The sequence below is a fragment of the Amphiura filiformis genome, chromosome 12 (genome assembly GCF_039555335.1).
Source record: "Amphiura filiformis chromosome 12, Afil_fr2py, whole genome shotgun sequence".
Classification (NCBI taxonomy): domain Eukaryota; kingdom Metazoa; phylum Echinodermata; class Ophiuroidea; order Amphilepidida; family Amphiuridae; genus Amphiura; species Amphiura filiformis.
The window spans coordinates 11,369,981-11,392,531 of record NC_092639.1 but is presented as its reverse complement, the minus strand read 5'-3'; the positions used below and the strand labels follow the sequence as shown (position 1 = coordinate 11,392,531).

Sequence of the window (22,551 nt, the reverse complement as noted above, 5' to 3'; positions counted from 1 at the left end):
ATTTAGAAGTCCAGATGTTATATCAAATCCCCTTACTACAGCGTTAACAAAAAATAAAGCTAGGGTTAAAATTTCAAGACATTCTCACATTCCTACACAGAAAACCTAAACAATTAAAGAGAAATGCATTTCTGTACCCGTTGTAACAATAACAGAGAAGTTGCAGGTTGCAAGATTTCCCGAGTCATCTTCAAATACGTAAGAAACATTTGTAGATGATTCCACTGGAAACACATCTCCAGGTCTGTGTGTAGCATTTTGTAATGTAGCAATTCCTCTAAGATCCACAGCTGAAGGCTCCAACCAAGATACTGCCAACTGTAAGGTGCCCAACTCAGTGGATTTATGAACATCTGAAGGACAATTGACGATGACAGGAGTATCCATGTATATGGTTGTATTATTGCCTACAAAGACCGATACAAAATGTACAAAAAGTAAATACCTCTCTTTCATTTGTGAAGTACGTTCCTATCATACAACGAATGTTCAATGCTGAAATTTGGATGACAGAGAAACACAATTATAGTATTTCCATATTGTTTAGTTTATATAAAAAAGAGCCATATACTTTATTCGCGTTTATGCGATATGTAATAAGTGTACCGTTGGCAATGATTGTCTCAGATATTGTGTATACATTTATTCACTGAAACCCAATGGGGACCAATTATCTTGTTATTGACAAGAAGGTCTAATCACTGATCCCAGTGTAAGAGAAATAAAATAATGCATTTGTGCTCAAAGGTAAATGATAAGTTATTAAAATTGTCAAAAGGTATTTTCAAAATAAAAATTTGGCAAAAACAAGGAAAAAGCAGTATTAGCTAATTTTTCTACTTCAGTAGAGATAAATAACGTTTCACGTAAAATGTACTATTTTGTCTTTCGGCTTGACAACTATCAGGCTATATTAGTACATCGGTCAAAGAAATTTACATGTAGCACTATTTTGTCGATTCGCATTCACGGATATCACTATTTTTAAACCTACCTGTTTCAACCGTGACAGTGAAGTTGCATTTAGCGATATTATGCGATTGATCTTCAAATGTGTATTCAACAACAGTCTCACCAATGGAGAAGAGCTGGCCTGGGGAATGAGTTGAACGGATTTCAACGAAGGTGGAAAGATCTATGACCGATGGATTGTCCCAAAACACTGACACTCCTGTTGTACCAACTTCTGTTGATGCCTGAATATCATGTGGACAGCTTAAAATTCTAGGCGGAGTACGGTCGACTTTACAAATTAAAAAACAAAAAGTGCACGTATAAATGTATCTGACAATGTCTGTTCACAGAATTCTTTTACTATGACTATCATGTACAAATGCCAACACATTTAACGATCTTGTTCACATTATAATTATAACAACAGCTGTTTCCTTTGTTTGTACAAATCAACCCAGGAACTCACCACTAGTCCCTATAACATGAAATGCACAAGCTGCAACGTTGTTTGATGAATCCACGAAAAGGTACGTTACAGTAGTTGATCCAGCGCCAAACAATTCCCCAGGAGAATGTGTCTTGGCAAGCAAGGTGATGTTTCCAGATTCATCTGTAGCTGACGGTTCTGTCCAGTTCACAAACTGTCCACTTGCTCCAACTTCAACATCAGTGACTATGTCAGATGGGCAGTACACCATTTTGGGCCTCACGGAATCCACTGTTTACATAAAGGTGAATAATCTATTTTATAGTTTTATAATTACAAACTAACAAAATGCTCTTATTTTTTCTAACCTCTAACAAGTTATAAAATCTAGAATGTCACTTTTGTTTTAGGATGATGACGTAGTACTCTGTGTGTGGATATGCAAGTATTTATATCCAGAATTGCAAGATAAAAGCATCGTAAAGTAACCAATGTTATTATGATAATAGGATAAAAAATACTGACTTGATGGAATCAAAAAAGGAGATCGCATGTGATTTATTCGATATTTATCATCACCAAATAATGTACGGTATCATGATTTATCTTCATACCACTATATCAGCGCACCTACTGTAAGAATAACGTCAAAGTCACATGCTGCTGAATTTCCATCACCATCTGTGAATATGTATTTGTTTCGAGTCTTTCCCGGTCTGAAATAATCTCCGGAGATATATGTCTGGCTTCTCAATGTCACATTGCCTGAGATGTCAGATGCCCTTGGTTCAATCCATGAAATACGTCTATTTTCTTCGCCAATCTCAATTGTTTCACTTATTCCATCGGGACAAAAGGTTATTTCGGGCGGTGTTGAGTCAACTGAGATGAAGATAAAGAAAAACGACATGTTTATTTTGCTGTGCCATTCATATAAAATCGGGAGTGAAAGTTCGCTTACATGTTTTGAAAGAATTAAGATATACTACCTTGACGTCAAATCGTTCAGAAGTTAAATAACATAACACAGGATGTAGCATATATGAGAGTAAACTAGTACTGTGGCTCAATGTTACTGCTTCGTCTTTTACGAATCATAATATGTTTTAACATGTGCATTCTCCCTTTTTATATACAGATAATGTTATCGAAATAAAAGACCATACTTCATGGATACATGTGTTTCGAGTTGTCTATTATATTTCCACCTTTATTACAATGAAAACCATAGCCATTTTTTAGCAAACAAAATGTATGTACCTGTGGAAACAATAACAGAAAAATTACAGGTTGCAATATTTTCCGAGTCATCTACAAATACATAAGAAACTTCTGTAGATGATTTCACTGGAAACAAATCCATTGGTCTGTGTGATGCACCTTGCAATGTAGCAATTCCACTCAAATCTATAGCCGAGGGCTCCAACCAAGATACTGCTAACTGTAAGGTGCCCAACTCAGTGGATTCATGGATATCCGAAGGACAGTTGACGATAACAGGGGGAGCCGTATCCATGTATATGGATATATTATTGCCTGCAAAGAAAATTATATATGCCCAATGCAACTTAAATGTAATAACTCCAGTGTATAGGTTTTTTTGTCACCTATGACAAAAACAGCAACACAGTTCTAGTTTATCATACGTTTAATTGATATTATGTTATGTGGTATGCGTTTAAAACAGTATTGTAATACTTCATGTTATTTATACTCGTAACATTTTAAACAAGTTAGACTGTAAAAAGAAACGGTCCATGACTTGTAGCTACACCTAGATCGTCTCTCTAATTTCACGTATAAGATCTGCACTGAAATCGAGAGAAGCTTACCTCTTTCAACTCTGACAGTGAATTTGCATTTGGCAAAGTTAAGGGATTGATCTTCAAATGTGTATTCCACAACAGTTTCGCCAATGGAAAAGAGCTGGCCTGGGTAATGAGTTGAACGGATTCCTACAAAGTTGGAAAGATCCATCACCACTGGATTGTCCCAAAACACGGGCACTCCTGTTGTACCTGTTTCCACTGACGTCTGAATGTCATGTGGACAGCTAAGAATTCTAGGTGGTAAACTATCCGCTTTAAAATGTAAACGACAAACGGTGAAAATATTGACGTATCATTTATGTTTGATTTTTATATAGACAACGAGCTTACGGTAGCCAAGATTAGAAACTCACCAGTCTGACCTATAACCTGAAACGTACAAGCTGCAATGTTATTTGACGGATCCACGAAAAGGTAGGTTACAGTGTTTTTTCCAACACCAAACAATTCACCAGAAGAATGTGTCTTTGCAAGCAAGGTGACATTTCCGGATTTATCAAAAGCAGCCGGTTCTGTCCAGTTAACAAATGTCCCAATTGATCCAATTTCAACATCCGTCACAATATCAGAAGGGCAGTATACCATAGTGGGCTTCGTGGTATCCACTATAAAAGTAATTAGATGATTATCATGTTTATCTGTGATTTGTGCATTGGCCATTGTATGAGAATTACGTGAATCGTCACCATTATAATTCAAGTGTAAGTCCGCAAAATTGTTTTAATTTGATTATCTTTAAGTCAGTCAACGATGTTTAAATGGCACTTTTGTTTTTGGAGCGACATTGCCATTTTTCTTCTCAAAGGTTCAAACCTGCTCACCTAAGGTTATAATAATGTCAAAGTCACATGACGCTGAATTCCCATTACCATCTACGAATACGTAGACAATTGGAGTATTTCCAGGCTTAAAATGATCTCCGATATTGTGAGTCTGACTTATTAATATCACATCGTCTGAGATGTCAGATGCCCTCGGCTGAATCCAAGAAATACTTCTATTTTCGTCACCAACCTCCATTACTTCATTTATGTCAGCAGGGCAAAATGTTATTTCAGGTGGCGTTGAGTCAACTGTGACAGAGAAGAAAGATATGTTTGCATCTAAAATTGTGAGTAAGAAAGTCACTTACTCGTGGAAATAAGCTACATCGAAGAGAAAGTCAATATGTATAGTGAAAGCAGAGTGGCGTAGCTTGGGGTTGTGGCGCCCAGGGCTATGTCCCCAATTCTATTCTTGAAACAAATTTTGTGCTGAAATACGCCAAATTTTAGCTTTCATCGCTTGGAGGGGCGCCGAATCTCACTAAAGCTCACTATGAAAAGCACTGTATATGCATGGATTCTACGTGATGCGATGTGATACTTATGACTTATACTGAACTGAACTGAACTGAACTGATATGCATACTCAGGGAATCCAGCGAAATCACCGTGGGTACAGACCAGTGATCTTGTGCGTGGCATGCGAAGGGGTCGGAGGATCTAATCTCGGGGGTGCCAGGTGACTTCTTTGTTCATTTCTTTTCATTTCCGTTTGTTCTTTAACTTCCGATAGCATGTGTACAGTTTATAGGGTAAAGATCGCATTTCAATAATCATGCACAAAATTCTTAGAATATCGATACCTGTTGAAACAAGAACAGAAAAGTCACATGTTGCGATATTTCCCGAGTCATCTACAAATAAATAAGAAACTCCTGTTGGTGATTCCACTGGAAACAAATCTCCAGGTGTGTGGGTAGCATTTTGGAATATTACAATTCTCCTCAAATCCACAGCTGTAGGCTCCAACCTAGCACTACTTTCGGGCTCTGTTGCTATTAGTATACTATCCAGAGAGGCCTCGCTCTGACGCGCTCGTTTGATCGTCTAGCGCTACGCGCTCGGTTCACTGCGCGACGCGCTCACTAAGTCTGTGAGGGCCACAGACTGCGGCTACTCCAACCAATATACTGCTAACTGTGAATTACCCAATTCTGTGGATTCATGAATCTCCGAAGGACAGTTGACGATGACAGGAGGAGCCGTATCCATGTTTGAGAATGTATTATTGGCTACAAAGAAGGGTACAAATATACATACAGCTTGAATTAAATAAGTCGTTTTGCATAGGTTGTTTATGTCAACTATGACGTAATTTGCTCAATCTACCTCATCTCTAAATAATGCCGCTTTTAGTCTAGGAGCAAAGAGTTTTGAAAAATGGTCGAGATCAACACCCATGTCAACCAATCTTTGAGGTGATAGTATAGACCCTATAGATCACTGCTAGAGGGGTAGTGGACTCCAGTTGTAGGAACTTGTATGAACGTTAATTGTACATTCTTTGCTACAGGTCACGAAAGGTCACACGAGGGTAAACAACTAAAAATGCTTCGAATTGCAACTTGCATGTTTCGTGAGAGATTGATCTTCAAATGTGTATTCAACAACTGCTTCTCCAATAGAAAAAAACTGTCCTGGAAAATGAGTTGCACGGATTTCGACAAAGTTGGAAAGATCCGTGACAAATGGATTGGCCCAATACACTGACACTCCAGTTGTACCAGCTTCCACCGAGGTCTGAATATTATGCGGACAACTTAGAATTCTAGGTGGAGAACTATCCACTTTAAAAGCAGAATAAACAAAGAGTGTTTATTATATTAATAAATGCTCTATGATATTGTGTTTACAATTTTTTTTTCTGTCTTGTTTATGTTGTTTTAATTTTCATAGAAGCTGTAGGGATAAGTTATTTTTACAAGTTAACCCTTAAACTCACCAATGTCCCCTATAATCTGAAATGTGCAGGGTGCAATGTTATTTGATGGATCCACAAACAGATAGGTTACAGTGTTTTTTCCAGCACCAAATAATTCTCCGGATGAATGTGTCTTGGCAAGCAAGGTGACATTTCCGGAATTATCAATTGCAGACGGCTCTGTCCAGTTCACAAACGTTCCAATTGATCCAAGTTCAACATCAGTCACAATGTTAGACGGGCAGTACAACATTTGAGGACTCCTGGTATCCACTGCAAACATACAATATTAATCGGTTTTATAATTCGAGTTTAATTATCACCCTTTATAGTAAAGGCGCACAGAATAGTTTCATTGAACTTACTTTAGTACCTTTAATACGTTAACCGTACGTAAAGGCTACTTTTGTTTTTGAGAAGACAGCGTTTTTTAATACCAATTTAAAACCTCACCTAGGGTTAGAATAATGTCAAATTCACATGATGCTGAATTTCCATCACCATCCGCAAATACGTAGGTGATCCGGGTCTTTCCGGGCTTAAAATGGTCACCGGAGGTGTGAGTCTGAGTTATCAATGTCACATTGCCTGAGATGTCAGATGCCCTTGGCTCAATCCAAGAAATACTTCTATTTCCGTCACCAATCTCCATTGTCTCACTTATATCATCGGGACAAAAAGTTATTTCGGGTGGTGACGAGTCAACTGAGATGAAGAACACAGAAACATTCGATTTACAGCACCGTTTGCTCTAGCATTCCATATATAATTCACTCAAGATATATAAAATTGTATCACGAAATGATATGTAAAATTATTATTACACTGCCCAAATATAAGTTAGGGGCTCATTCATAGAATTGAGGGCATGATGGATTGTTTATGCCCGTTCAATGTATCACTTTTGAAATTGTAACTTCTATGGTGTGATATTTTTTAACTAAAAAATAAGAGAGTGGTAAATGCATATTATTTCATATGTCCTTCAAAGGATAAACCCAACTGGGGTCAGATACCTTTACAAAAATAGTTTGTAAATGTTTCAATTATTATGCTGCTTTGCATTCCATGAATCATAACATTGTTTTAAAATATCCACATTATTCCTAAATAGATACAATTATTTACATAAAATAATGTATGCACCTGTTGAAACAATAACAGAAAAGTTACAGGTTGCAATATTTTCCGAGTCATCTACAAATACATAAGAAACTTGAGTAGTTGATTCCACTGGAAACAAATCCATTGGTCTGTGTGTAGCACGTTGTAATGTAGCAATTCCTCTCAGATCAACAGCTGATGGCTCCAACCAATGTACAGTCAACTGCAAGGTGCCCAACTCAGTGGTTTCATGAATATCCGAAGGACAGTTGACGATGGCAGGAGGAAGTATATCCATGTATATGAATGTGTTATTGCCTACAAAGACTGATGAAATGAAACATAATAACCTTAATGTAAATACCTCTTTAAAAAGGTTGCTTAAATTTTTGAATGTAGCAGTATTGTTGCAGACAAATTATATCGTTAAAGATTCAAAATTTAATAGCGTGTGTTACTCCACCACAAATACATTGTCGTAATTGTTATGACGGCCAAATTCAAGTGTGATGATAACATGTCCTTAGAACAACAATTTTGTATGTACTTTAAGGTGGTACTACACCCCTTGATAAATTTGTGACATATATAATGAACCACTTGTCTTGAATCAGTTAAATTTCAATGAAGTAATTGGATTCCTTGCCCCTATAACATACATAAACATTGGTTACCAGTGTGTAGTTATTTTAGATGGGGTGTAGTACCACATTAATAGGGTTATAAATTAAGAATATACTCATTTCATTTATTGCGTGCTCTTATTTGAGATATTAAACTAAGCAGTATACCAAAATTAAAGTATACATGTATGTCTACGTTAGATCACGACAGGTTTACCTTCTCTCAAGTTTACTTGGAATGCACAGCGTGCTTCATTGTTGCTTCCATCCTTGAACAAATACACGACATCGGTTCTTCCAAATGTGAATGCATCTCCAGGATGATGACTTTGAGACACGAGTGAGACGTTCCCTGATACATCCGTAACTGATGGAGCCATCCAATAAACAGGTGTTCTAGATGTACCAGGTTCAATGTCTAAACTCATATCCGATGGACAGGAGTGTACGGTAGGTGGCGTTGTATCAACTTAAAGGGAAAAATAATATAAAAGTTATTTTCCAATTACTTTCAACTATGTTCAAATGAATAACAACTGTGACCATCCGACAGGTGGATTCTTGTTATCCCCACCCCGGCCAAACAAACCGGGATTAATTCCAGGCTTAATAAACTGGGATAAATAAAGTATCCCCATTACCTACTTTACTAGGATACTTTGACCAAAATGAGCGATGTGCATTTTCCCTTTCAAACCCGTTTCAAATTAAAATAAACCTCATAATAAGTACACCTCACAACACATTACAAATGCCAATTTTCTGGTACGGCGCAGAATGCTCTTAAAACGGATAACCCGCTTTTGTCGTGTTGTAGCTTTTGTTACCTTCATTTACCACCACTGAGAAGTTGCAATATGCTACATTGTAAGAATCATCTGCAAACAAGTACATCACTGAGGTCGTTCCGATTGGAAACCTTTCACCAGGAGTATGTGTGGCATGAAGTAACATTACACGCCCGTAGTCATCAGTAGTTGAAGGCCGAGTCCAGTATACTGGTTCGTCTAACACACCTAATTCAGCATATGCCTCAATGTTATCGCATTCACTTATAACAGGCGGAATGGTGTCATCTTAAAATTTAAAACAAATGACGAAATGGTTGAATAATTATCAAAAAAGCCTTATTATTGAATATACAAAATGAAATCATTGCGTTTTTTCCTATAGCGACGAATGCACAATTATTACGATCTTACCGCTATGTAGTTGATTGTGGTATACATTGGTTCGCCTCGTAGTGACGTAGGTGCGTATTTCACTGGTCGCAGTATATATTCGCGCATGTAAAGTTAATCGTGCAAGCGTAATCGTTTTCCTGCACGCTTGCATCGCAGCAGCGAAAAAAACACCATTGACATGACTACCGAATTTGAGGTAAACCAAAGTCAACTTCACATGTACTATAGGTCAGTTTAATAGACACTGGTTGCCATCCGTAAAATGGAAAAACATCAACGAGTTGGAACTATACAGGTAAACTTTTCTGTTATGGTTTTTGATACACAATGACTAAAAAGTTGTCTGCTTTGCATAAAACCAAACATTTTAGTAAAAGGTTTTGTCAAAAACAAGTTGTTAAACAATTGTGTCTGCTGGGTAGTCAAAGACATTTCTTTTTTTTATATTTTAAACAATTAGGAACATTGTGGTACATACAAGACATGTAAATTGTAAATCTGCAGAAGCCAGTATTCCCAAACAAGTCTGTAAAACTGTACTCTACTGCGGTTTCCTCGGCAACAAATAAACCTGGCAAATGCGATTTCACTATGGTGATATTCTCAGACAAATCAAATACATCAGGTTCTCTCCACGTGACGTGTCTACCAGCCACGCTATCAAAATCAGATGGACATAGAGTGACCGTTGGTGGCGTCGTGTCAACTGTAACAACAATGAAAGTATTGGTTAGTTCCGATATAATAAATACAAATTTACCTTTATTTTATTCAATTATTCAATTTCACTTAACAGGAAAAACGTCAATTAATAAAAGCCAATAGGACATACTTAATTTCAAAGTGATTAAAATATCCTTACTTTTTTCTCAGAAAATAATAAAAATATAAGAAATTAAAGGTGCGAAATGAAATTTTATTTTATCCTCAAAAATAGAAATACAACAAATGAAAAAGAGAGGAAATAAGTGAAAACTTTTTTCATCACTTTGCAAATATTTGATTTCGTATGTTTTTCATTATTTTGTAAGAAATATATTTTTTTTAATTTGCAAGGTTATAGAAAATAATATAAAAATAAATAAATCAAAATATTTCTAAGTGATGAAAAAATCCTTACTATTTTCTCACAAAATAATATAAAGATAAGATATTAAAATTAGGCAAAGTGATGAAAAAATTCTCACGTTTCTCCTCACAAAATAATAAGAACATAAGAAATCAAAATATTTCAAGGTGATGAAAAAATCCTCACTTTTTTCTCACAAAATAATAAAAAACATTACAAATGAAAATAATATAAAACATATCAAATAAAACACTCAGTGAAAAAATGACGATATTTTTTTTCTCATTTTTTATTTCACCTAAATCGTGCCTCAGCTGCAATTGTAGATATCAATTGTACGGGGATGTATTGGAAAGATATCAATTTCCAACAAATTTCGGTGCAGTATGGTGCAGCGTTTAGCCAGAAATAAGGCTAAAATTAGTATGTTGCAAACTGCATTTCATGCGTGATCGGTAAAGCCAAGGAAAACGGGTAATCCTTAAAAGCTTCTGTATTCTTCGTGCCACCGAGATGTGCCGTTAATAAAGTTTGTTCGGTTTATATAAGGCGGAAAAAATAAAACTCATAACACCATGTATTGATATAAAATGGCATGCACGCAGTTGGGCGCAATGCTTACGCTAGTTGTGCGTTGCGTACTGTGTAACTGTCGCACGCTTATGTGAATTTACGCGAGCGTGAGTTGGGACTTAATTGACGCGCGCAGTAACAAAAGCCGAATAATTTCCGCCTTATATAAGCCGAACAAACTTTAGTCGTGGCATCATCATGAGTAGAGACAATACAACTTGACGATCTTCTAACAGAGTGAAAATCAATAATATATGGTAACTTTGTTTCTAAGCAGCGCAGCGGTCAACATCAGCTTGACACAGATCGTTGTTGCAACAATAACATCGAAAAGGACAACTGTTATGTACCCCCCAAAATTATTCCATAATAATCATTAAAAATTATGTACTTTGTCATCAAACATTAATTTTCATTTGTTTTGAGATTTATCTCCATTTGTTTGTACATGGAATATTCTAAAAGGCTAATGATTAAAGTGATCAAGAAATTCATATCTAGTAATATGGAGAAAATTCTGGAGACATTTGGATAGTACTCTATAATGGTCACGATTACTTGATTAACACAGTAGTAATGTGTTTGCACTGTGCCAAAAATCAGGGTACAGTGTCTGATTGGTTTATGTTGAGGTGTAATTAGGCTAAGTGAATATTTATTGGACTAGTTGTATAAATTTTGCAACTAGAACTTTGTCAGTTGATATTCCCGTTTCTCACTAGAACGAGTCTTTTATTTATACCGCAACTTAATTTCTGAACCTCATTCATTTGTGGTATAAAGATACACTGGCTATCCAGGCTTGTGCATTTTTATTGTATGAGCTTGGAACGGTCCATGGATTTCCCATGGATTAGCATGTGTCCCTCACGGACCAACCTGGGTAAACAAACAAACAAACAAACAAACAAACAAACAAACAAACAAACAAACAAACAAACAAACAAACAAACATACTTATTGTAACAGTTACTGAAAAACTGCAAATGGCTGTGTTATTTGATGTGTCGAAGAATGTGTATGTAACTATTGTTAGTCCAATAGGAAACTTCGTAGAGGGCGCATGTGATCCCATACGGCGTGGTGTACCAGATAGATCAGTAGCATTTGGCTCGTTCCAGAAAACGTTAGTTCCATCGGTTCCAAGCTCAGTTGTTGTAGTTACGTCATCCGTGCAGTTAGTAATTGATGGATGAGTTGTATCAACTGCAAAAATGTCAGCAGAAATGTAAAGCACACAGTAACTTTTATTAAAAATGAACATATAAAAATGAAATGGCAGAATCCTATCAGTTTTCTTTGACAAAATTGGCTTAAACATGAACGCCTGGCCGGAAATTATATACTTGAATCGTGCAAAAAAACCGCTTAAATGACTTGGGCTAAATAAGTTATCCTGTTGCACTTATTTTAGGATTTGTTTTTAACCTTACATGGGATAGAGTGATTGATTATATTCCGAGGGTATGGGATTGTTGAGTCCTTGAGTCCTAGCGATTATAGTTTTTGCTATTACAGAAAAATGATACCAAGTGATATTGGGTTCAAACTTTTACATTAAAAATAGTGATTTCCTTTCATAAAAAGTTTCCTATTTGAATAATGTTTTAGCCAAAAATCAGTTTTGACCTATTTCGACATAACCAGAATTGTCCAATTTTGCAATGGCTCGCTTACATTATGATGCACAGTTATATGTTTTCATAGTTCTTTAATCACCACTATGAAAACATATAGCTGTGCATCATAATAAGTGTCCATTTTGAAATATTTACGCGCACCCTCCCCCCGGACGTCCCCTATCATCTTTAAATGTGTTTTCGTTTATTGTAGGCATAAGAAGCTTGAAATCATCACATTTGAATCACCTAAATTGTCAGTTTTAGAGTGAAAATGAAAGTTAAAAATAGAAGTATTCTGTAAATCAAACATTTAATTAAATGGCATGGCTGGCATTTTATCATGACGTTGACCGTACTGTGTCCGTGTAGCCTGCTACAACCCGCGAAATTAATAGTTGGCACACTTGCACTAAACAATTGAAATGCGTGCCCTATCAAAATTGGAGAGGCGAGTGAAACATACATGCAGTATAATGTGAAGTACAGACTACCCCCTATATCTCACCCTTCCCAACATTGAATTGGGGGAGCGGGGGCAGAGATATACCAAAAGACAGGCAAAGTGTGCCAACCTTTTTTTCCTGGGTTGTAGCTATCGGCTGATTTGCATACTAAATGCACAGCCTCACTGCGCATAGTGTTCTATTGCATGTCAGAATTTTCAATTGCAAACATCAGGCTTCTGTTATCGGCTAAAGAATAGAATTCCCTTACAATTTTAACGATCAGAATTACACATTTTCTACAAGGTGTTCTATTGATTTTCCGAATCAAGAAATCAAGAAAATATAGACCTAATTGAAGCCATTTTGGTGGACCATTTTGGCACTATTATTGTGTGAAATTTTAGTTTGAAAAAGCCGAAAATATAAAATTTGCGAAATGACAGGCCAATTAAAGCCAATTTTTTTTCACTGTTATTGCATAAGTTATTGGTTTAAACATCAACTGCTGGGTGTGAAATCAGTAGCGATGGGGGTGACTGAGGAGGGATGTTTCCCTCTCCGAAGTTTTTGGGAAGGTACAATTGAAGCCAATTGGTGGACCATTTTTACACGATATAATATTGCTTTTAAATGTTACACCGACACTTTATAGGCCCATGACTTGAGACTCGCAATTAAAGCATGTATGGATGTTGAGTTCAGCATGGGGTCCGTCTTATTACTGACTTTGGTAACAAAATGTGACGGGCCCTGTATATCCGCGGGCCTGCATTAATTTTCACATGGTTTTGAGCGGAGGACCCGCCTTCAAGCAATGCCTAAAATAATCACAGTCCTATATATTATAGGGCCAACTTCTGATAGACCCGACTGTTTGATTTATTTAGGCATGGCCCTACTCAACTACTTTTCTCCCTTTCTCTTTTTGGAGGAGGGGGGGGGGGCAGATAGTTATCTTTTGGTATCACACTATTATTTTAATAGATTAAATGCGGTGCAAACAACCGCTAAACCAATTCCCTTTATCGCCTCGCCACGGTTCAAATAGAAGAGCCAATGATTATTATTTACACCACCACGGTACAAATAGGAGCCAACATGTCCACAATGCTCTTCCATGATAATAGAAAGGGTAATGTCTCTTTTTCCTACTCTGGATATTGATTAATATAAACAGAGATTGGAATGACATATTGAAATGTTCTTGGAATCTTTGTATCGGTAATTAAATTACCTAAATTGCACCATAAATATTCTTAAACATTATTTTGAAATATCAAGAGTAGATTATGGTTTTTAATTTTTCATGGTTGCACTCAGTCAGGTTACAAACATTCTTTACAATCATGTCAGGACAGAACAATTTTCTAAAGAATAATAAAATGTCAAAATCTAAACTTACCAGTTTCTACAGTAATTGTAAACGTACACGCAGCCTTAGTTCCACCTGCGTCTGTATATATGTATGCTACGTGAGTTATGCCAACATTAAATTCTTCTCCTGGGGAATGTGTTTGTACTGTTGATATTGATGACTGATCTGTTGCGGTAGGTTCTATCCAGCTTACTACTGTTTCAGTCGTACCAAGTTCAGTTGTTGCCTCAATATCGGGTGGACATCCTGATACAACAGGAGGATCAATTTCTACACAATAAAACAATGTAAAAAAGACACTAAAGGCTGTTATTTTTTTTCCTTCAAATTCGAGTTTTGTTTCGTGTAGTCAGATATGACGGAGATACTGCAATGACACCAGTACATACATGGTTTCTAGGTGAGTCTTTGAGCAAACACGGATATATATGCCTAAACTTCCACCGTAACACTTCTCTTAACCTACCAGTCCACTCTTATCCCACCTTAATACCTCTTAACCCACCATGACACCCTCAACCATATGACATTCTTAACCCACGATAACAGCACGTAACCCACCATGACATCCTCTTAAGGTGGCTGTGTACTCTCAGACATGCATGTAGTAAAAGTGCAATAACTTTGTAATTATTCGCGCAAAACATATAAAAGTATACATTTTTATGAAGGCAAGACATCAATAAATCTTAATATAAATACATATTTGGGGTAAAAACAACAATTTTGAAGAAAATCACAAAAAGTGAGTTTTTGGCAATATTTGTTAGGTACATCATAACAAAAAACACTCTTTCCAAAATATTTTATTTTGTTTTTAGCTCAATCTTGAGCCTCTATTCCAAAAACGGTTTTTTTATTTTTTTGATATTGGCCTTATCTTTTGAGATATTGACCATATAAGGCATCAAAATGAACTTTTTAAAATTCAAAAACCCCTATTTGCACAAAATGATGCCCAAAATCGGAAATAGACCAAAATATAAAAAAATGAGAAAACCGTTTCTTAAGTCGATCATGCTTTTTACGATGATCATATTTGCTTACCTATAGATGCTGTATTTATTGAGTTATCGTGTACCTAAATCGTCATTTTACCGAAAAAATGAACATTGAAATAATGGCCGTTGAAGTTTAAAGTGGTCACATTTTGAACTTTCATCGAATCTCACAGGAGAATGCGACAGCTTTCGTTTTTGAAACTTATATTACGTGAACATCGGGTAAATCCACAGCACCTTGAGAAGTTTGAGCGAAATCCATTCATAACTTGATATTTAAATCGGGGGAAAGATCTTGAAAAAACCCACATTTTATCAGCTAAAACGGAGCCATTTGAACACTAGGTTTTTGTGAAATCAGTGCTTCAGTGGTGTTCCCATAAGATGCGCCGCGCATGCAGATAAGCGTCGCGTATTTGTGCGTTAACAAATTGCGCGATACGCAACGCGATGAGTTGTTGCGCGCGTGTACCTTGCTGGTACAACAAAGATTTTCTTTCCTTTTCAATTTCAAACACGAGTGGAATAGTGAAATAAAATCCTTAAAATATTGCAGTTGGAGTTTACAAATCTGGATTTTCATTCCTTGTATTTATAAAAAACATAACAAGGTACAAACATATCATAAAAACTCAATTTTGAGAAAGAAACAATGGCTAGAGTACACAGCCGCGTTAACCCAGTATATAGTATACTTCTAGTACCGAATTGTATTCACCGTTATGTATTCTTCTCGAACTTCCCTTCATAGCCATCTTAAACCTGCCCGCTAAACCATGTATTATCGTACGTTAAGCAAGTAGATTTTTCACATCCTTTACACAACCATCCCCGAAGCACCTAAAACAAAAAGCACCCAATTGTTGTATTTAAGCTTTCATTTGAATAATGGAAGCCAACTCGAAATGCTTATTCTCAAACTCTTACGGGTCATTTGTTTTTGACGTTTGCTTTGTATAGCCATGACTATTGTCCTCTTGGGGTCTGGGGACAAATCATATATTACATTGATGGGCCATAGGTTATCATTTTACCAAGTACGTACCCTAATGGCAGTGGTGGCGTAACCAGTGGCGGGGGGGGCTGCCCCGGACCCAAAGAAACTGGGAGGAAGAGCAAAAAATAGGGGGAAATGGCAACAAATAGGCAAAAAATATGCTCTCACATAAATACAACAACAATTTAACAGTCCTCGGAATATGCTTTATAAATCTAATGATACCGGCTGTATACAAATGATTGCTAGCCAAATCTTTGAACAAGTTCATTAGGAATGTTGGATTCAACTGTAAATTTTGTTCATTTTGAACAATTCCTAAGCCAGACCATTCACACGTGCAAATCGTAAATCTTCTGTCACTGAGATTCACAAATCTGCGATCACCGACCATGTTGCCTCCACAAATCACTCAATCAATTGGGAGGAATCCAAGGTCATTGATCGTGAAGCTGATAAGACTACCAGGTGGCTCAAGGAAGCCATTTGGATCCGCAGAAAAGGACATGACACTCTAAACAAGGACGAGGGGGCCTACGCACTCAACAACATCTTTGACCAACTCATCACGCCCTCAACGGTGCCTACTGTTACCCATAAAAGGAAACAGTCACATGTGATGAGTTGCCAGTCTGATGAAGCCACTAGTGTGGTGAAACGTCACTAAAACGTGAGTTAAAAACTTCGTTTTTACTTAGGAATTGTTCAAAATGAACAAAATTTACAGTTGATTGCTAGCCATCAGATTTCAGTGATATGAACATCATTATCATCATCATCGGTCGGCTGCGGAGCCTGTATGTACTTAAAGTTTATGAAGCTGGGAAGAAAAGCCATCCATCATTTGAAAATTTTGACCTTTCGTATTGAAGATGATATATCTTCCAAGGAAGATGCAAATTCAAGAAGTTGCAGATTGCTCAATTTGGTGTCCTATTGATTTGTGCACTAAGAGTTCTCAAACAAGAGAACTAGCACTATGCTGTCCATGGATTAGAACATTAAACGATATTATTTACAGTACGCCAAAGAAAGTTTCAATCGTTGGATTCCAGACAAGCCCGCAATATACATCTGATATCTGCATTCAACGTTTGATTTCTTCAGGTCCTTTGGGTGTTCGATCCCGTTTCTTTAATTTTCAATCGAGATTTTAAATCAGAGCTACGTGGTATGGTTTTAATATTGACATATGTTGTCTTTGTTCAGGATATAAAGGGTTGAACATAGCTGGTATCTATTTTTATTAACTCTCTGTATAAGAGCACCACATAAATTATGATGTATTTACAGTTGTCGACAGCTGCTTGAAAATACAAATTACACGATATCTTAATGATGGTCAAAAATCCTAACTTTCTTTTGGAATAAGTTGGAGACATTAAGATGAGGATCACGAAGTACCCCTTTAAATGTAGACCGTTCTTGGGTGGCAATATATTATGAAAATTTTAATGAAAATACCGTCAATTTCTTGTTTAATACAGTGCCATCTTTAATAAAATAGTTTGGGGATTTAAATTTGATTGCACTACGCACCATATTTTTGTCAACTTTTAAGTTAGTTGTACCCTGTTTTGCTTATTCCGACCAAACATCGTATAGAGCTTCATAAATAGCCTGATCATAATCACCATTCGGTTTCGTAGCAGGCGACTACAAGCTTTCTCCAACTGTTGCGATCTTGGGCAAGCGAAAACAATTTCTCCCAGTATCTCCCAGGAGGTGCTTGACATACTGTAAGTACAGTGTGCGCGGCCGTCCCGGTTTCCTCTTCCCATGTGGTGGGATATAAAAGGCATATTCTTTCGCAGGTTCGTCGTTTAGACGCATTATATGGCCGAAAAACTTGAGTTGATGAATCTTGACTCTGGCAACCAGTGGAGTGGTGTCGGTCAGCAAGATGTTGCGAAAGCATTGATCTTTTTTCCATGTCCTTGGTGATTATCCATGACTCGCACCCGTACAGAAAGACAGTAACACAAGTTGTCTCAAACAGCTTGATTTTTATTTCGATTGGCAGGGACGGGCTTCTCCAAAGGCGTTCCAGTTTCCAAAAAGCTGCCCAGGCTATAAATGATTTTCTTCTTTTTAGGTTTCCCACACTAGAGCCCATCTTGGGACCCAAGTACTTGAAGTCTGTGACATAGCTGATACCATAGACTTCAAGTGCTGGCTAGGCGTTAAGTTTATGTGCGCTGATGACAAGGCCTAGATCTGCTGCTGCAGTTGCAATTCTAGAAAGCTGTGACTGGGCCCGGGCTAAGGAAAATTCCAACAGGGCAATATCATCAGCAAGGAAGGATAATTCCATCTACCATAACGGCACTATTGGAGTCCTTGTAGAGCAACTGGATGGCATTGACCACAACCTTTGATATTCCATAATGCCGCAGCACTGAAACATGACGGACCTGTTGATAGAGTCGGCGGCTTTTTTGAAGTCCACAAATGTGACTGTCAAGGGAAGTTGGTACACCTTGAACATGTGAAGCCTTCCATGATCCTCCTCAAAATGTGTATTTGCTGAGCGCAGCTGCCACCTGATCTAAAGCCAGCCTGATTGCTTCTCAGTAAAGGATCAATGTGAGGTCGGATCCTGTTCAGAATGATCTTGTTGTATACTTTTGCGACAATGGACAAAAGCGAAATACTATGGTAGTTTGTCATGAGAGAGAGAGATTGCCTTTCTTTGGTAGAGGAATGATTGAATTTGTGACGCATTGACGCACAGTGTTACGCCCCGATATCTTCATGGCAGAAATCGCCATGGTAGGTTGAATCCACCGCCCCGCATGGCCATTTTGTTCCGACCGGTTTAATAGTTTTGAGACGCATAATGGGCCGAAAGATATCTGACTAAAGCTACTGACAATAGCCCGGTGACTGACCTCGCTGTGTGTGAGTGAGCATGGTATACGCCATAGTTCATCTGCTTTTAGACTACCTCCACGATTGGCCTACACTGCACTATAGTTCGGCACATATAAAATAAGAATTTTTTGAGTTCAAGACGCAAGCTTCTTTCTCAAGACGCAAGCTAACGACTATTATATCCGTTTAACATATATATTCAAGTGCAAGGAACCACATCTGGCTTCTTTACTGTATATATTCATCATGTTCTACCCCGGGATCCAAGACTTTGTAGAAGGATGAACATCAAACGTATGTTTTAATATACCTTAATTTTTGCACCACTGGGGACACACTTTATAATGCATGTTTGGTTTTTTGAATTACTTTTTTCAGTCCACTCTATTGATAGCAGCAAACGTTATTTGATTTAAAATGACCACTCAGGAGCCTCAACTCAACATATTAGGTATAGTTTTTCAGAATGAGCTGTGCCTGATACTTGATGCACAAGGTTGGCCGTCAAGTCTACACTACATCAAAAGACAAGGCTGAAAAATTCCGCCAAACATTTGCCGCTAAATGTCAGCTTAACAGCGCAGAAGAACCTGCTCCTGAAGTTCAGCATTCAGCAACGTGCTTAATGGAAAAGATAGCCTTCAAGTTCAATGATGTTAGGAAGCTTCTCGGGAATCTGCAACTAGATAAAGCTACTGACGAAATCCCTGCGAGAGTCCTAAAAAGTAGTGCAGCGCAGTACTTGGAAAGACCACTCATCCTGCTGTTTCGGTTTTGCTTCTCCAAGGGAGTTTACCCAAGCCAATGGAAGACTGCATATGTCTTCCCTATTCATAATGGGGGAGATTCGAAGTCTAATCCATTTATGTACCGCCCCATATCTGCATCATCAGCAAGGTCATGGAGGCTGTTATACAGAACCAACTTCAGAAGTACCTCCGTGGAAACCTACTGATTTAAGATAGGCAGTTTGGATTTAAGCCACACCACAGCACAGCTGACATTCTCACCATTCTGCCTCAAGGGTTGTCTGGCAAGTCATCAAGTACTTCCTCCATTAATGCATCAGTTCCCTAGAGGTCAATATTGGGCCCACTCTTATTCTCTGTCTTCATTGATGACCTGGGTGATGAGTGAGAAAACCATCTACGCAGGTTATTTCACCGACCAAGCTACATCTTCTGTTTGGTACCACCATCCTGGCTAAGAAGGAGTAGCTGGAGATCCTGGGCAGGACAGAAGAGCTTGTCCATCCCTTGCCATGTTCTCACAGTACCAGTTTTTAGAACCATATCTACTGGCAGGACCTTCATCCACTCTGCAAATCACGTTTGGAATAGCCTACCTGATGGAGTAGTCTTTTGTTGTTCCTAAGTGACTGTGAACCACTGATTGGCCCATGTGGTTGTCTTTTATAGTGGCTAGGTACCTATATAAGTTACTCCTCATGGGTTATTGTTCACTCTAGCATTTTATAAAAAAAAACCCGATCTAGTCCTGCAAATGTGAGATGCACTAATGAAGGACTGTGCTCTCCCATTGTTTATTCATAGCTGTGGTCCACCCACTGCACTCCAACCCGTCACCTAAAACTGACCGCAACATCATATCCCCAAGCAAGACAAGGTACTTAACTTCAATAATGTCGGTATCTGAAAACTTTCACTGCAAACGCTTTGGAAGTGTGTATTGTAGCTGATCAGCTACGAAGACATGTGTATGTCCTGGATTGAGGTACTCAATACAGTAAAGCATGTTGTATTGGGACTGTTTGCTGATTCTGTCAGCAGTGGGAGCATAGGGCTTTGAAATGAATGAGGGAGGATCACAATGAACGATCTGCGTGGTAGGTAGCCCAAGAAATCCAGTTGTCACTAGTCAGCTGCGTTTCCAAGTGATAATCTACATAATTCAACCACTGATAGCCATCTTGGAGAACCTGCTGCAGTTATCTAGACCCAGGTATTGAATGGCTGGTAATGTCATGCAGTGATGGAACAGTTTCATCCTTAGGCAATTGCAAAGATACATCCACTGGAAGTGGTCGCACAGTATTTTGGCACATGCCGATGCCAGTCCAATGCAAAACAGACTGAGATGACGCAGTTGTTGATGAGGGATTATAATCAGTGTTGTCACTCCCGCCAGTCGTGAACACTCCTTTGGTGGCCTCAAGAACTACAACACCTTCACATTCCTAATGAGTAAATGAATTGGCAATATCAATGCTGTTTCGGTATGTACTCCTCTCAGCCCTTATTAGTCTACTGTAGTAGACCAGTTTAATTTATCATTCCCTAAATTAATCTCTCTGAATTGACCATGGAAAACTCATCATTCCTGTTCTGATTCAACAGCTCAGATATCCATGAGAAAACTAGTCTACTGTATTTCGAATATAAAATGAACTATGCACTCTATAGTGGGTATGATGTTACCTCATTAAAAATGCAGTCTTGGCTGTTTATTCACATATCCTGTGGTTTTTACAAATTAAGCCGTTTGAATAGCCGTCCACCGTGTATTATTTGCACAAGGTCCATGTATACGCTTGACGTCGCGCACGTATACGCGATGGTTAAGCTGTCAAAGGAAATCTGAATGACACAGATAGAGCTACCCCACGTGGGTTGGGTTCAGTGAACACAGTGGGTTGGGCTAATGCATAAACATGTATGCTTGCCTATCTGTTATTGGTTAAGATTTACCACCCACGTTGATTTTTACTTCATTAACATTCATCTCAGATTCGGGATGAAAGAGGTTGAGTCTATGTGTTAAGATATGGTGGGTCACACAGGTCATATCCAACTACCGCAGTCCTTTTTTCTCTGGGCAGGGCAGTCACTGGAGATGTGATGTGTTTCGTCATAGATTTTAAATGGTTTCATGCATGGAAACGTATGAATTGTTTATCAAAAAAAAAAGAAAAAAGGAATGCATCGCAGTCTAAGCCCTTATCAGAGTTGCCTCATCCACCTTCTGTTGATTGACAGTGCTTCTGCAATTAGCTCTATTACTGCACTGCTCGCACCACCGCCACAACCAGAGATACTATCTACTACTACAAGGCTGGGCAAATCACCATACTCACTGAGATCTGAGATATTTTTCAGCCGTTTTGTATAACAAGCTTCTATTTTGTTAGGTTGGCCACATAATTTTACCGATGCGGGATCAGTAATTGGTTCATCACTGACCAACAGGCAAATAAAACACAAATTTCAGTCATATTATTATGTGTTCATCCATACTGGTAATTTTAAATCAAATAATGCTTGTAATTGCTATCAATAGAATGACCTGAAAATAACATTAAAACTGTGTAAAAACAAGCTAAGGTATAAAGTGTTTCCTCAATGGTGCTTAAAATTAAGGTTTACATATTCATAAGTAAGTTTGATGTTCATCCTTCTACCATATAGCTAGCCAGTGACAGGTACCTCGGAATTCACATTAAAAAAAAGGTACCCTATTCAAATTACCTCATATCACATAAACGGTGCCAGAAATGAGTCTTCCAACCCCTAATTGATATGTCACACAAGTTTGTAGCTCAAAAGTTGTAAAAACGGCTATTTTAAAGATGGTGGCCAGCGGCCATCTTATATTTGAGAGTCAAAATGGGCACGAATTCCCCAAATAACCCAAAAAATTAATTCCTTGCCCTAAAGTAAACCAAATTCAACTATTTATAGTTTGTTTTAAAATACCATATTTTGGGAACT

General features: G+C 37.8%; 1 protein-coding gene and 1 long non-coding RNA gene across 2 annotated transcripts in view; both read right to left on the bottom strand.

Moving 5' to 3' along the window:
• Positions 1-22,551, bottom strand: part of LOC140165788 (uncharacterized) — a 34,455-nt gene that overhangs the window by 8,010 nt on the left and 3,894 nt on the right. The window lies entirely within an intron of this gene.
• LOC140165492 (uncharacterized) overlaps positions 1-22,551 on the bottom strand; it is a 32,751-nt gene that overhangs the window by 8,010 nt on the left and 2,190 nt on the right. The window contains exons 3-18 of the mRNA XM_072188782.1: positions 13,979-14,221; positions 11,466-11,714; positions 9,345-9,572; positions 8,510-8,758; positions 7,900-8,151; positions 7,102-7,386; positions 6,409-6,660; positions 5,977-6,228; positions 4,032-4,283; positions 3,564-3,815; positions 3,214-3,462; positions 2,642-2,917; positions 2,012-2,263; positions 1,421-1,672; positions 995-1,243; positions 138-407 (exon numbers count right to left, since the gene is read on the bottom strand). Coding sequence (XP_072044883.1) covers positions 138-407; positions 995-1,243; positions 1,421-1,672; positions 2,012-2,263; positions 2,642-2,917; positions 3,214-3,462; positions 3,564-3,815; positions 4,032-4,283; positions 5,977-6,228; positions 6,409-6,660; positions 7,102-7,386; positions 7,900-8,151; positions 8,510-8,758; positions 9,345-9,572; positions 11,466-11,714; positions 13,979-14,221 — 4,062 coding nt within the window. The remainder of the gene's footprint in view (positions 1-137; positions 408-994; positions 1,244-1,420; positions 1,673-2,011; positions 2,264-2,641; positions 2,918-3,213; positions 3,463-3,563; positions 3,816-4,031; positions 4,284-5,976; positions 6,229-6,408; positions 6,661-7,101; positions 7,387-7,899; positions 8,152-8,509; positions 8,759-9,344; positions 9,573-11,465; positions 11,715-13,978; positions 14,222-22,551) is intronic.